General features: G+C 40.9%; 1 protein-coding gene across 2 annotated transcripts in view; it reads right to left on the bottom strand.

The window, feature by feature from the left end:
* The window catches only part of LOC139755121 (protein argonaute-2-like), a 196,267-nt gene that overhangs the window by 75,325 nt on the left and 106,014 nt on the right, over positions 1 to 14,928 (bottom strand). For both annotated transcript variants that reach the window (XM_071673262.1, XM_071673261.1), the window contains 2 exons: positions 14,741 to 14,916; positions 2,027 to 2,202 (listed from right to left, as the gene is read on the bottom strand). In XM_071673262.1, coding sequence (XP_071529363.1) covers positions 2,027 to 2,202; positions 14,741 to 14,916 — 352 coding nt within the window. The remainder of the gene's footprint in view (positions 1 to 2,026; positions 2,203 to 14,740; positions 14,917 to 14,928) is intronic.

Raw genomic sequence — 14,928 nt, 5'->3', positions numbered from 1 at the left:
GTGGGCTATGGATAGAGTTGTGTGCAGGAGGGTGGATGTGCTGGAAATGAGATGTTTGAGGACAATGTGTGGTGTGAGGTGGTTTGATTGAGTAAGTAATGTAAGGGTAAGAGAGATGTGTGGAAATAAAAAGAGCATGGTTGAGAGAGCAGAAGAGGGTGTTTTGAAATGGTTTGGGCACATGGAGAGAATGAGTGAGGAAAGATTGACCAAGAGGATATATGTGTTGGAGGTGGAGGGAACGAGGAGAAGTGGGAGACCAAATTGGAGGGGGAAAGATGGAGTGAAAAAGATTTTGTGTGATCGGGGCCTGAACATGCAATAGAGTGAACAAGGAATAGAGTGAATTGGATTGATGTGGTATACCGGGGTTGACGTGCTGTCAGTGGATTGAATCAGGGCATGTGAAGCGTCTGGCGTAAACCATGGAAAGTTGTGTGGGCCTGGATGTGGAAAGGGAGCTGTGGTTTCGGGCATTATTGCATGACAGCTAGAGACTGAGTGTGAACAAATGGGGCCTTTGTTGTCTTTACCTAGCGCTACCTCGCACACGAGGGGGGAGGGGGATGGTATTCCATGTGTGGCGAGGTGGCGATGGGAATGAATAAAGGCAAACAGTGTGAATTGTGTGCATGGGTATATATGTATGTGTCTGTGTGTGTATATATATGTGTACATTGAGATGTATAGGTATGTATATTTGCATGTATGGACGTGTATGTATATACATGTGTTGGGGGGTGGGTTGGGCCATTTCTTTCGTCTGTTTCCTTGCGCTACCTCGCAAACGCGGGAGACAGCGACAAAGGAAAATAAATAAAATATATACACAGTCATATACATCAATTCATGTGTAACATAAAAATATTCTTAAATTACTGAAATTAAGGAAAATACTTTCATCAAATTAAAACATATGATGTAAATGCCTTACTTCAGCAAATGTTAAGCATCACAAAACTACGACAACCAGGACAGACTGATTCCCTTGAAATTACTGAACCTTATCTTGCTTCATCTTCAGCACATATTCCTAGTAAAATGCTAATGTACAAGAAACATCATACATACTTAAAATCTCTCATTACACTTGCAATATTTAACATTCATCACAAAGATCTGGATGATATTTATTGAGATAGTTTTGCAACAATAATTTGAATATAAGCTGCCTTCTCAGCCCACAAAACCTGACATGAAGAAATGTTCTCAATTATGGGAAAGTCCCAGAGTTACTAACTGCACTGTTTACACTGCAGGAAATTCTGAGTCATCATCAAACTTAAGGACACTCTTTGGAGGCGATTCACAAGCAGAAGCCATCTCACTCATCTTGTCTGCTTCAATGTCATTAATGATAGCAGGTGGATGAAGTCTAACTGTGTATTTGCTTTTGAAATGTTCACGTGGTATCCATTCACTGCAACTTCACCTCTATGTTGTAGTACAATAAGTCTCGGGAAGTACTTCCAACCAATATCTTCTTTTCCTTCATCCATTAATGTATTAACGTATTAACCCCTGCCGCAAGCCGACATTCACTGGGACCCAATCACTTTCTTCTCTTCCCACTCGTACACATGCCTTACATCCTTGATAAAAACTTTTCACTGCTTCTCGCAACTTATCTCCCACACCACATACTCTTAATATCTTCCACAAAGCATCTCTTTCAACTCTATCATATGCCTTCTCCAGATCCATAAATGCTAAATACAAATCCATCTGTTTTTCTAAGTATTTCTCACATACATTCTTCAAAGCAAACACATCCTCTACCACTTCTGAAACCACACTGCTCTTTCCCAATCTAATGCTCCATACATGCCCTTACCCTCTCAATCAATACCCTCCCATATAATTTCCCAAGAATACTCAACAAACTTATACCTCTGTAATCTGAACACACCTTTATTCTAAAAGGGAAATATTTTTCAACATTCACTAGAGAAAGTCACTTCAGATTAACTGCTTAGTTACAAGTCAAACTTTTAAATTTCCCATGATGTTCAAAGAATATGCTTACCATAGTAGTTTCCAAAGCGTGGCAAAACAACCATGATCATTTCAATATTTGGAAACTGACTCTTGATTTCTGGCAAATCTCCCTCTGGGTTAGGATGCTGGAAATTTTTCATCACTGGAAACCCTATGGTCATCCCCCGTTCTTGTCCCATTCTTATCAAACTCCCCACAAATCTTCTGTAAAGATAATATGATATGGGTTGAAAATGTGTGTATGATGCTGTGGTGACTATAAGTATCTGATCCATTCCATTAATGCAGAGAGAGAGAAATACTGATATTTACATAGTTAGATGACATCACAAACAGTGGGCTGAAAATGGGCAATAAAGAGATAATAGGCTATAAATAGTTTTATCGAGGATGTAAGGCATGTGTACGTGTAGGAAGAGAGGAAAGTGATTGGTTCTCAGTGAATGTAGGTTTGCGGCAGGGGTGTGTGATGTCTCCATGGTTGTTTAATTTGTTTATGGATGGGGTTGTTAGGGAGGTGAATGCAAGAGTTTTGGAAAGAGGGGCAAGTATGAAGTCTGTTGGGGATGAGAGAGCTTGGAAAGTGAGTCAGTTGTTGTTCGCTGATGATACAGTGCTGGTGGCTGATTCATGTGAGAAACTGCAGAAGCTGGTGACTGAGTTTGGTAAAGTGTGTGAAAGAAGAAAGTTAAGTGTAAATGTGAATAAGAGCAAGGTTATTAAGTACAGTAGGGTTGACGGTCAAGTCAATTGGGAGGTAAGTTTGAATGGAGAAAAACTGGAGGAAGTAAAGTGTTTTAGATATCTGGGAGTGGATCTGGCAGTGGATGGCACCATGGAAGCGGAAGTGGATCATAGGGTGGGGGAGGGGGCGAAAATCCTGGGAGCCTTGAAGAATGTGTGGAAGTCGAGAACATTATCTCGGAAAGCAAAAATGGGTATGTTTGAAGGAATAGTGGTTCCAACAATGTTGTATGGTTGCGAGGCGTGGGCTATGGATAGAGTTGTGCGCAGGAGGATGGATGTGCTGGAAATGAGATGTTTGAGGACAATGTGTGGTGTGAGGTGGTTTGATCGAGTAAGTAACGTAAGGGTAAGAGAGATGTGTGGAAATAAAAAGAGCGTGGTTGAGAGAGCAGAAGAGGGTGTTTTGAAATGGTTTGGGCACATGGAGAGAATGAGTGAGGAAAGATTGACCAAGAGGATATATGTGTCGGAGGTGGAGGGAACGAGGAGAAGTGGGAGACCAATTGGAGGTGGAAAGATGGAGTGAAAAAGATTTTGTGTGATCGGGGCCTGAACATGCAGGAGGGTGAAAAGAGGGCAAGGAATAGAGTGAATTGGATGCATGTGGTATACAGGGGTTGACGTGCTGTCAGTGGATTGAATCAGGGCATGTGAAGCGTCTGGGGTAAACCATGGAAAGCTGTGTAGGTATGTATATTTGCGTGTGTGGACGTATGTATATACATGTGTATGGGGGTGGGTTGGGCCATTTCTTTCGCCTCTTTCCTTGCGCTACCTCGCAAACGCGGGAGACTGAAAAAAAAAATAGTTTTACAAAACTAACATATTCATCATGAAATAAAATCGGCATATACATGACTGGCCTTGGTAAAATTTAAAAAATAGAAAAAAAGCTGAGAGGATACACAATTTTATCAAAACTAGGAACAAATAGAGAGTATTTACAGAAAGAACAGGCAACATCTACATATCTAATACTGGTTCCAAGACTAGCTCAATATTTTTCATGCAATCTTTGATACCAGCAGCTAAAACTGCTTCCCATACATGGCAGAAAAAAGAAGAAAAAATAAAAGCCACATGTAATAAATGAAAAAACTGTTTCTCTCCTGGTTGGTGTTCTGAGATTTTGAGAGAATCTTTTAAGTTACATAGCTCTAACCCCTTATCTTTTGGTAGGGAAGATACCTCTTACCCCTCCCTAACTACCCATCCAAAAGTTTTCGCCTATACCTTAGTCTACCCCTCTTACCAATCAGTTACCTCCAACATATGGTGTGGATACAGTGTATAGTCACAGAGAGCTACACTATTTTCTGCTGTTGTACACTGTATAGTAGGTAATAATTGATAGGCAACCACTGACCAGGGAGATATATTATTGATACTACCCAACTGGGTACTGGAAGAGTTAGTGGTGGCTGCGTAATGAGCCAGCACTTTAAAAGTTGTCCAGCTGCACTCCTCTGGCCCAGGCAGCTGTCTTTTCTTTCTTGCATCACCCACATATGGACTGTTGGCATTCTGTCTACTAACACACAATCTTTCCTTGTCTCACATAACACCTGACATTTAACTCAACTCATTCTTCTTTATTCTAGATTTTCCTGCAGTTAGCATTATGCGCTAGCCCTGCTTTTTTGGCAAAATGGTTGGAGGAATAGATAGAAGTAGTAGGTAAGAATATTAGGCAAGAACATCAAGTAGAATAGTACATAAGAATATCAGGTGGGAGCATCAGGTGGTAGTAGTAGTAGTAGGTGGAACATTAGGTAGGAACAATAAGTAAACACACTAGGCAGAAGTACTCAGTAAAAACATTTGGTAAGAGCCTCTGGAAATATTGTAATTAATTTGCCCTTTGCTAATAGCCTGTTAAGGGTAAGATATTAAAGGCTAAGAAGCAGAACAGACATTCACCAGCTATGGAGACTCTCTTGCCATGGACAGCTCCTTGAGGGAGTTCCTGGAAGGAATGAGCATCACAGGTTTCCCATGTTGGCGAGGTAGTACCAGGAACTGATGAAGAAAGGCCTCATCAATTCACATCAATTCTCTACCTGTCATGTGTAATGCACCAAAACCACAGTTCCCCATCCACAACCATACCCCACGGACCTATCCATGGTTTACTCCAGATACTTCACATGCCCTGGTTCAGTCCAGTGACAGCTCATCAACCCTAGTATACAACACTGTCCCAATTCACTCTATCCCATACACAACTTTCCCCTTCCTACATGCTCAGATCCCAGTCAATCAAAATCTTTTTCACTCCATCCTTCCATCTCAATTTTTCCATTACCATTCATCTCAATTTTGCTATTACCATTCTCTTTGTTTCTTCCACTTCAGTCACATTTATCCTTTTTGTCAACCTTTCCTCACTCATTCTCTCCATATGTCCAAACCACTTCAGCACACCTTCAGCTCTCTCAACCACACTCTTTTTATTACTACTCTCCCTTACCCTTTCATTACTTAAACTATCACATCACAAACTTGACTGCTCTTGACATATCACTGCTCTTGACATATCTAAGGCTTTTGATGATGTGTCATCAGGGTCATATCTCTAAGCTTCCCACTAATGGCTTCTCTCCCTAATTTTGGTCTTTCATATCTACCTTCCTCACAGGCCAATCTATCTCTGTGGTTGTTGTTGATGGATCAGCCTCCCACCATTTCTCCATCAACAACAGTGTCCCTCAAGGTCCTGTCTTGTCCCCTACACTTTTTCACCATTTTTTCAATGATTTCCTTTCCTTCACAAATAATCCAATGTACTCATACACTGATGACTCAACACTGCATTCATCCACATCCTTCAATTCTGCTCCCTCTTCTCTAACTCGATCAGCATCTTATCTTGACACAGCTTCCTAAATAAACTCAGACTTGGACAGGATATTCAGTGGGGTAGACTAAAATCTTGTCAAGTTTAATGCTTTCAAGACCCAATTTCTACCCCTCTCTCTACTGAAAACTCCTCAAAACTCTTGCCTCTCCTTTGACAATTCAGTTATTCTACCTATTGACTCAATGAACATACTTGGCATTACTGAAACATCCACTGTTTCTTGGAAACCCCAAATTATGGGAATAGCTAAGTCTACCTTTATGAAATTGAGTGTCCTGTTTAGCTATTGAAACTTCTTTTCTGAGCAGTTGCTCCATTTCTACAAGGGATTGCTTTGTCCTTGTATGGAGGACTGCTCCTATATTTGGGGTGGTTCTAGCTCTGTTTCCTTATTTGACAGGTTCAAAAACAGTCCGACTTATAAACTGTCCCAGGATAACTTCCAAACTTGACCCTTTTGCCCTACGCCACAATAATGGTTCACTTTCCCCGTTCTATCGGTATTACTTTGGTTTTTGCTTCCAAGAGCTGGCTGCTTGTGTGCCCCCAACACTAGCTTGACCATTCAATACTCGGCAAGCAGCTGCATCACAAAATTATTGTGGCCATTGGCAACTCAAGGGTGGGCCATTTTCATACCTGCCTCTTTCCCTACACGTTGAAACATTGGAACTCTATACCTTCTCATGTCTTTCCTAATAACTATGACCTGGTACATTTCAAAAGGTGTCTTTCACTTTCTCAAAAATTTGTAAATACTTTCTTTTCTTTTTCTGTTTCATAATTCTCTCTATATTTCAATTAAAGCCCAGCCTTGATGTGGATTTTTGTCCTTGACTGGAGCCTTCAACATAAAAAAAAATCTAGCTTGAATGACCTTCACACCTCCATGTGCAATGCTTAAATCCAGAGCACAAACTTGACATCATACGGTAAATTCATCCTTTCTCCATCACACAAAGCACAACCACTTCCTGTTATATTCCAACAAAAAAATTTGCTCCTTCCAACTTGATTTTGAACCCAAAATCGATGCCAAGATGAAGGAACTTTAGTCTTCTCCAGGTCACCATTGACTTGCTGTGATGCATAGCACGATATGCAATATGAACAATGGCAAGCTAAAACATCAAAACATGAGAACCAAGTTTTCCCATGTGGGAGATGGCTGTAACATTCTAACCTCTTGAAACTCTTCCATTATGAATTGGTCATTGTCTAATCGATTTTCCTTATATCACTTTTTAAATGTTTCACACAGACATGATTTGGCATTTGTAATGGTAGCTTGAACATTTTCATCAGTTTGTTAGAGATCAGCTGCACTAAATTTTGCAGGAAAGGACTGGGTACATACTTAGTAGTTAATTTCATCCCCCTTAATTAGTGGTCGAGGCCCAAATAAATTGATGTGATAATGTAACTTATGTGCAGATTTGATTTTTCTGGCAAAATTTCCGTCTTTACTCTTCATCTGTCACTGCTAGAAAATCTTAGTATGTTAAATTTTACTATTTTGAAGAACAGCTATAGATGGAAGGGAACCAGTAATTTCTTATCCACTTCTATACATGTATTTTGTGTGACTTTTTGAAGCCTCAGGAAGGGCCTGGCCTAGGAGTAGGACTAGCCTGGTTATACAAGTTAAAGATATGATCAGACAGTAAGACCAACCATGCAACAATTAGTACTTGCTTGTGTGATGAGAACGTGCACTATATATTGAACAGTGCACCCCTATGAACTTCCCATACATTACATACATAATAAATGCACATGAACATATGACCAGAATTTCACAAACATACTAAGAAAAATTGTACTGCTGTATTGATATCAAAAGATGTAATACGGAAATACATAATGGTTGACAGCTCTGGTGGTGGAGTCCCCTAGACCTGGATTTTATGGATGCTGGCACTGATGTGGGAAGTCAGGTAGATTACAATGTTGGCTGGGAGAGGCCCTGACACCAGCATAAGGCCATAAGTAATGGTGAGTCCGATTTCCTCCAGTTTTATGTATATACCTTTCCCTTGAACTCATGTTTCTAGTTTTCTTCTGTGTCCTACACCTTTGCATGTGTTACACATGCATAAATAGTTCCCTCCTTTACTGTAAGGTTAACTCAATACTTGATGATAATTCTAGCATCTATCATAGTTTTCTACTTCCTTCATCCCTCCTACAGTGTGCCATTTGTCACAACATATACTAGCAATTTTGCTGATATCAATTTCTCTTGATATCTCTGCAGACTGGCCTTTCCAAGCTCACTAACTTTCAACACTTCTTCCACATACAAATCACTTCCTCTATTCCTAAAACCACACTGCTACTAAGAATATATCTGAGTCAACTGTATAGCAAACTGACAACTTTTCATTCAGTATCACCTGGAAACTAACCTCTAGTGTTACAAGACTCCACCTGCCTGAGGTCACAAGAGCAAAAAGTCTGTATCACTGAAGAGTACAGTCATCTCAAAGAATTTTACATTACAAAGAGTTTACATTTCCCTGATACTGGAGGTAAAACAGTCATGGGCAGCAGGAGCCTATAGAAAGGTCCTAGTTAGCACCATGACTATTAAACAAACTGGTCCTTAAGTACAGGTGCTACCCAATTTACAATGGTTCAACTTGTGATTTTTCAAATTTACAATGCTGCAATAGCAATTTGCATTCAGTAGAAACCCTATATCAAGTGTTGAATTTTGATTTTTTCCCAGGCTAGCAATATGCATTACGATGCTTTCTGTATGATACTTTCCCATGATGCTGCACAGCAACAGCAAGCTGCAGCTTCCAATCTGCCATGTGATCACAAGTGTAAACAACCATTACTCTACAGTGAAGTGTTAATATAATTTTTTTTATTTTGTTTTGTGTTTTTGCATCCTATCATGTTTACAAAATGTCCATATGTATCTCCTGCCTCTGTTGAGAAGAGGAAAGCAATTACTATTGAGATGAAATTAAAGATAACTGCCCAGTATGAAGGCAGCGAGCCAGAAACTCCCATCGCACACGAGTTAGAAATTTTGCAACTGATGATCTCGACCATCTTATAGGAGAAGAAGCAAATCTGTGATGTAGTGAAATCTTCAGCATCGGTCAAATCCACTGTCATCACACAGAAAAGAGCTGGGCCAATTAATTATATGGAAAAATTACTTGTCATGAGGATGGAAGACCAGCTATAGAAGTGCATCCATTTAGCCTCCTGACAATCCAGGATAAGAAGTCTTTTTGCTATGCTAAAGTGGTGTACTGATGATCCTACTTACATGCAAATATTTACAGCTAGTCATGGGTGGTTTCAATACTTCAAAAGGCATAATTACCATAATGTAAATGTTTGTGGTGAGGCAGCAAGTGCCAACACTGAAGGTGCCAAAGCATTTCAGGAAGAGCTGCATAGGATAATTGTGGATGAGACATATCTGTCAGAACAAATATTTACTGTCCATGAAATGAACTTGTTCTGGAAGCGTATGCCGGAGCATACATACATTCATCAAAAGTCCAAGACAATGCCAGGATTTAACGTATTCAGAGAACATGTGATGCTGCTTTTGGGTGGAAATGTTGCAGGGTTCAAATTAAAGCCTTTCAAAATCTGCCCTTCAAAGGACCCTTGAGTATTCAAGAATGTACGCAAAATGCATTTCCTGTTTATCATCATCATAACAAGAAAGCCTAGATGACATTGGCATTGTTCAAAAACTGGTTTTTGAAGTTTTATTCTGAAGGCAAAAGAATATTGTAGGCAAAACAAGCTCCATTCAAGTTTCTTCTAATCTTAGACAATGCTCCAGGGAATACACAGAATACTGGCAACATAAATCCTGATGTAAAGGTTGTGTATATGCTGCCAAATACAACTGCACTCATTCAACCCACTGATCAAGGGACAATAGCTGCATTCAAAGCATACAATTTATGGCAAATGGTTGCGCAGGCTATTGAGGCAACTGAATCTTGCAGAAAGCTCCAAGACTTTTGGAAAGGTTTTAACATTCTAAATGCAATCAAATACTGATGCAGCACGAGAAGAAGTCACACAGCAGTGTGTAAAAGGCATTTGCAAGAAAGTTTTGAAGACATATATGAACATATTCAAAGCCCTTAACAAAGATTCTGCTGTAGAGGAAATAATAAGTAACAAGATATTAGTGCTTAGGAAACAGCTAGAACTGGACAGTGATGAAGAGGATATTCATGAACTTGTTGACAATGAGGCTGAAGAGCTTCCCAATGAAGAGCTGATTGAACTGAAGGAAGACAGAAGTAAAGAGGTTGAGGGAGAGGAAGTAGTTATACTAGAGGAATAAAGATTGTTCACAGCAAAGAAACTGGTGGAGGCATTAGCTACTATCAGTAGAGGCAAACAGATGTTAGAAGAAATTGATGTCAATAACAAGATATTCACAAGAACAGACAGGCAAATATGGGATGATCTTGCTTGTTATAAAGACATACAATGAAGAGAACCAAACTGTCTAGTCACCACTTAATATCTTCCTGAAGAAATCTAAACCATCAACAAGTGTCAATGCCCCAGTGCCTTCTACCAGCTATTCTCAAGCCTCATCAGGAAAGAAAGAAATTGATAACCCTGCTGATGTAGCATCCTCATCATTTAGCAAACAATTTCAGTGATATATTTTATTATTATCATTATTATTTTTTTTTTTTTTTTTTATACTTTGTCGCTGTCTCCCGCGTTTGCAAGGTAGCGCAAGGAAACAGACGAAAGAAATGGCCCAACCCCCCCCATACACATGCATATACACACATCCACACACGCAAATACACATACCTACACAGCTTTCCATGGTTTACCCCAGACGCTTCACATGCCTTGATTCAATCCACTGACAGCACGTCAACCCCAGTATACCACATCGCTCCAATTCACTCTATTCCTTGCCCTCCTTTCACCCTCCTGTATGTTCAGGCCCCGATCACACAAAATCTTTTTCACTCCATCTTTCCACCTCCAATTTGGTCTCCCTCTTCTCCTTGCTCCCTCCACCTCCGACACATATATCCTCTTGGTCAATCTTTCCTCACTCATCCTCTCCATGTGCCCAAACCACTTCAAAACACCCTCTTCTGCTCTCTCAACCACGCTCTTTTTATTTCCACACATCTCTCTTACCCTTACGTTACTCACTCGATCAAACCACCTCACACCACACATTGTCCTCAAACATCTCATTTCCAGCACATCCATCCTCCAGCGCACAACTCTATCCATAGCCCACGCCTTGCAACCATACAACATTGTTGGAACCACTATTCCTTCAAACATACCCATTTTTGCTTTCCGAGATAATGTTCTCGACTTCCACACATTCTTCAAGGCTCCCAGAATTTTCGCCCCCTCCCCCACCCTATGATCCACTTCCGCTTCCATGGTTCCATCCGCTGCCAGATCCACTCCCAGATATCTAAAACACTTCACTTCCTCCAGTTTTTATTATTATTATTATTTAAAATATTAGGTGATAACAAGTAGTGGTGATGTGAGAAGGAGATGGAGTGAGTATTTTGAAGCTTTGTTGAATGTGTTTGATGATAAGAGTGGCAGATATAGGGTGTTTTGGTCGAGGTGGTGTGCAAAGTGAGAGGGTTAGGGAAAATGATTTGGTAAACAGAGAAGAGGTAGTAAAAGCTTTGCGGAAGATGAAAGCCGGCAAGGCAGCAGGTTTGGATGGTATTGCAGTGGAATTTATTAAAAAAGGGGGTGACTGTATTATTGACTGGTTGGTAAGGTTATTTAATGTATGTATGACTCATGGTGAGGTGCCTGAGGATTGAGGGAATGCGTGCATAGTGCCATTGTACAAAGGCAAAGGGGATAAGAGTGAGTGCTCAAATTACAGAGGTATAAGTTTGTTGAGTATTCCTGGTAAATTATATGGGAGGGTATTGATTGAGAGGGTGAAGGCATGTACAGAGCATCAGATTGGGGAAGAGCAGTGTGGTTTCAGAAGAGGTATAGGATGTGTGGATCAGGTGTTTGCTTTGAAGAATGTATGTGAGAAATACTTAGAAAAGCAAATGGACTTCTATGTAGCATTTATGGATCTGGAGAAGGCATATGATAGAGTTGATAGAGATACTCTGTGGCAGGTATGAAGAATATATGGTGTGGGAGGCAAGTTGTTAGAGGCAGTAAAAAGTTTTTATCAAGGATGTAAGGCATGTGTACGTGTAAGAAGAAAGGAAAGTGATTGGTTCTCAGTAAATGTAGGTTTGCGGCAGGGGTGTGTGATGTCTCCATGGTTGTTTAATTTGTTTATGGATGGGGTTGTTAGGGAGGTGAATGCAAGAGTTTTGGAAAGAGGGGCAAGTATGAAGTCTGTTGGGGATGAGAGAGCTTGCGAAGTGAGTCACTTGTTGTTCGCTGATGTACAGCGCTGGTGGCTGATTCATGTGAGAAACTGCAGAAGCTGGTGACTGAGTTTGGTAAAGCGTGTGAAAGAAGAAAGTTAAGAGTAAATGTGAATAAGAGCAAGGTTATTAGGTACAGTAGGGTTGAGGGTCAAGTCAATTGGGAGGTAAGTTTGAATGGAGAAAATCTGGAGGAAGTAAAGTGTTTTAGATATCTGGGAGTGGATCTGGCAGTGGATGGAACCATGGAAGCAGAAGTGAATCATAGGGTGGGGGAGGAGGCGAAAATTCTGGGAGCCTTGAAGAATGTTTGGAAATCGAGAACATTATCTCGGAAAGCAAAAATGGGTATGTTTGAAGGAATAGTGGTTCCAACAATGTTGTATGGTTGCGAGGCGTGGGCTATGGATAGAGTTGTGCGCAGGAGGGTGGATGTGCTGAAATTGGGTTGTTTGAGGACAATGTGTGGTGTGAGGTGGTTTGATCGAGTAAGTAACGTAAGGGTGAGAGAGATGTGTGGAAATAAAAAGAGCGTGGTCGAGAGAGCAGAAGAGGGTGTTTTGAAATGGTTTGGGCACATGGAGAGAATGAGTGAGGAAAGATTGACCAAGAGGATATATGTGTCGGAGGTGGAGGGAACGAGGAGAAGTGGGAGACCAAATTGGAGGTGGAAAGATGGAGTGAAAAAGATTTTGTGTGATCGGGGCCAGAACATGCAGGAGGGTGAAAGAAGGGCAAGGAATAGAGTGAATTGGATCGATGTGGTATACCGGGGTTGACGTGCTGTCAGTGGATTGAATCAGGGCATGTGAAGAGTCTGGGGTAAACCATGGAAAGCTGTGTAGGTATGTATATTTGCGTGTGTGGACGTATGTATATACATGTGTATGGGGGTGGGTTGGGCCATTTCTTTCGTCTGTTTCCTTGCGCTACCTCGCAAACGCGGGAGACAGCAACAAAAAAGAAAAAAAAAATTATTATTATTATTTTTTGCTTTGTCGCTGTCTCCCACTTTTGTGAGGTAGCGCAAGGAAACAAACGAAAGAAATGGCCAAACCCATCCCCATACACAATGTATATACATACTCGTCCACACACGCAAAAATACATACCTATACATCTCAATGTACACATATATATACACACACAGACACATACATATATACCCATGCACACAATTCACACTGTCTGCCTTTATTCATTTCCATCGCCACCTCGCCACACATGGAATACCATCCCCCTCCCCCCTCATGTGTGCGAGGTAGCACTAGGAAAAGACAACAAAAGCCTCATTTGTTCACACTCAGCCTCTAGCTGTCATGCAATAATGCCCAAAACCACAGCTCCCTTTCCACATCCAGGCCCCACACAACTTTCCATGGTTTACCCTAGACGCTTCACATGCCCTGATTCAATCCACTGACAGCACGTCAATCCCGGTATACCACATCGATCCAATTCACTCTATTCCTTGCCCTCCTTTCACCCTCCTGCATGTTCAGGCCCCGATCACTCAAAATCTTTTTCACTCCATCTTTCCACCTCCAATTTGGTCTCCCACTTCTCCTCGTTCCCTCCACCTCCGACACATATATCCTCTTGGTCAATCTTTCCTCACTCATTCTCTCCATGTGCCCAAACCATTTCAAAACACCCTCTTCTGCTCTCTCAACCACGCTCTTTTTATTTCCACACATTTCTCTCACCCTTACGTTACTTACTCGATCAAACCACCTCACACCACACATTGTCCTCAAACAACCCAATTTCAGCACATCCAGCCTCCTGCGCACAACTCTATCCATAGCCCATGCCTCGCAACCATACAACATTGTTGGAACCACTATTCCTTCAAACATACCCGTTTTTGCTTTCCGAGATAATGTTCTCGACTTCCAAACATTCTTCAAGGCTCCCAAAATTTTCGCCCCCTCCCCCACCCTATGATTCACTTCTGCTTCCGTGGTTCCATCCTCTGCCAGATCCACTCCCAGATATCTAAAACACTTTACTTCCTCCAGATTTTCTCCATTCAAACTTACCTCCCAGTTGACTTGACCCTCAACCCTACTGTACCTAATAACCTTGCTCTTATTCACATTTACTCTTAACTTTCTTCTTTCACACACTTTACCAAACTCAGTCACCAGCTTCTGCAGTTTCTCACATGAATCAGCCACCAGCGCTGTATCATCAGCGAACAACAACTGACTCACTTCCAAAGCTCCCTCATCCACAACAGACTTCATACTTGCCCCTCTTTCCAAAACTCTTGCATTCACTTCCCTAACAACCCCATCCATAAACAAATTAAACTACCATGGAGACATCATAATACATAAAACACTCTTCAGGCCCAGTGTACTTTCAGCTGTGTATGTTAATGGTGAGTACCCACACAACCATTCTGGTTTTTTCTTTCAGTACAGTATTCAATCAATTACACAAGATATTCAACACTTTATTATAAAACAGGCTTAGTGTTTGATCATTCCATCCAACTGTAAGGTCATGTAAGTGTTCAAAAACGTTTATGGTAGGCTAGGCTAAGATGTTTGGTAGGTCAGATGAACAGTATTAAATGTATTTTTGACTTACAATATTTTCATATGATGGGTTTATAGGGACATAATCCCATCGTTAGTCAGGGAGCATATGCAATCATGTAAAAAAAAAAAATATAAACTGATCTCTAACTTACTAACAATGTATAAACTGTGTCTTAACATACCTTAATATATCAGCACTGATTATTCTAGCATCATAATTAAAAATAGCCCACTGGGTCAAAGTGGCAGCAACAAAGAAGTTTCGCTCTCGGGCATCCCATATACCCTTATTTGGCACCAATTCTTCATTCATCAAAAGCCTGGGAGGAGGCAAAACTCGTCCACTCAATTCCACTGGCTGTAAGACAGA

The sequence above is a fragment of the Panulirus ornatus genome, chromosome 18 (assembly GCF_036320965.1).
Source record: "Panulirus ornatus isolate Po-2019 chromosome 18, ASM3632096v1, whole genome shotgun sequence".
NCBI lineage: Eukaryota > Metazoa > Arthropoda > Malacostraca > Decapoda > Palinuridae > Panulirus > Panulirus ornatus.
The sequence above is the reverse complement of the archived record's forward strand: the minus strand, read 5'-3'. Positions and strand labels throughout refer to the sequence as shown.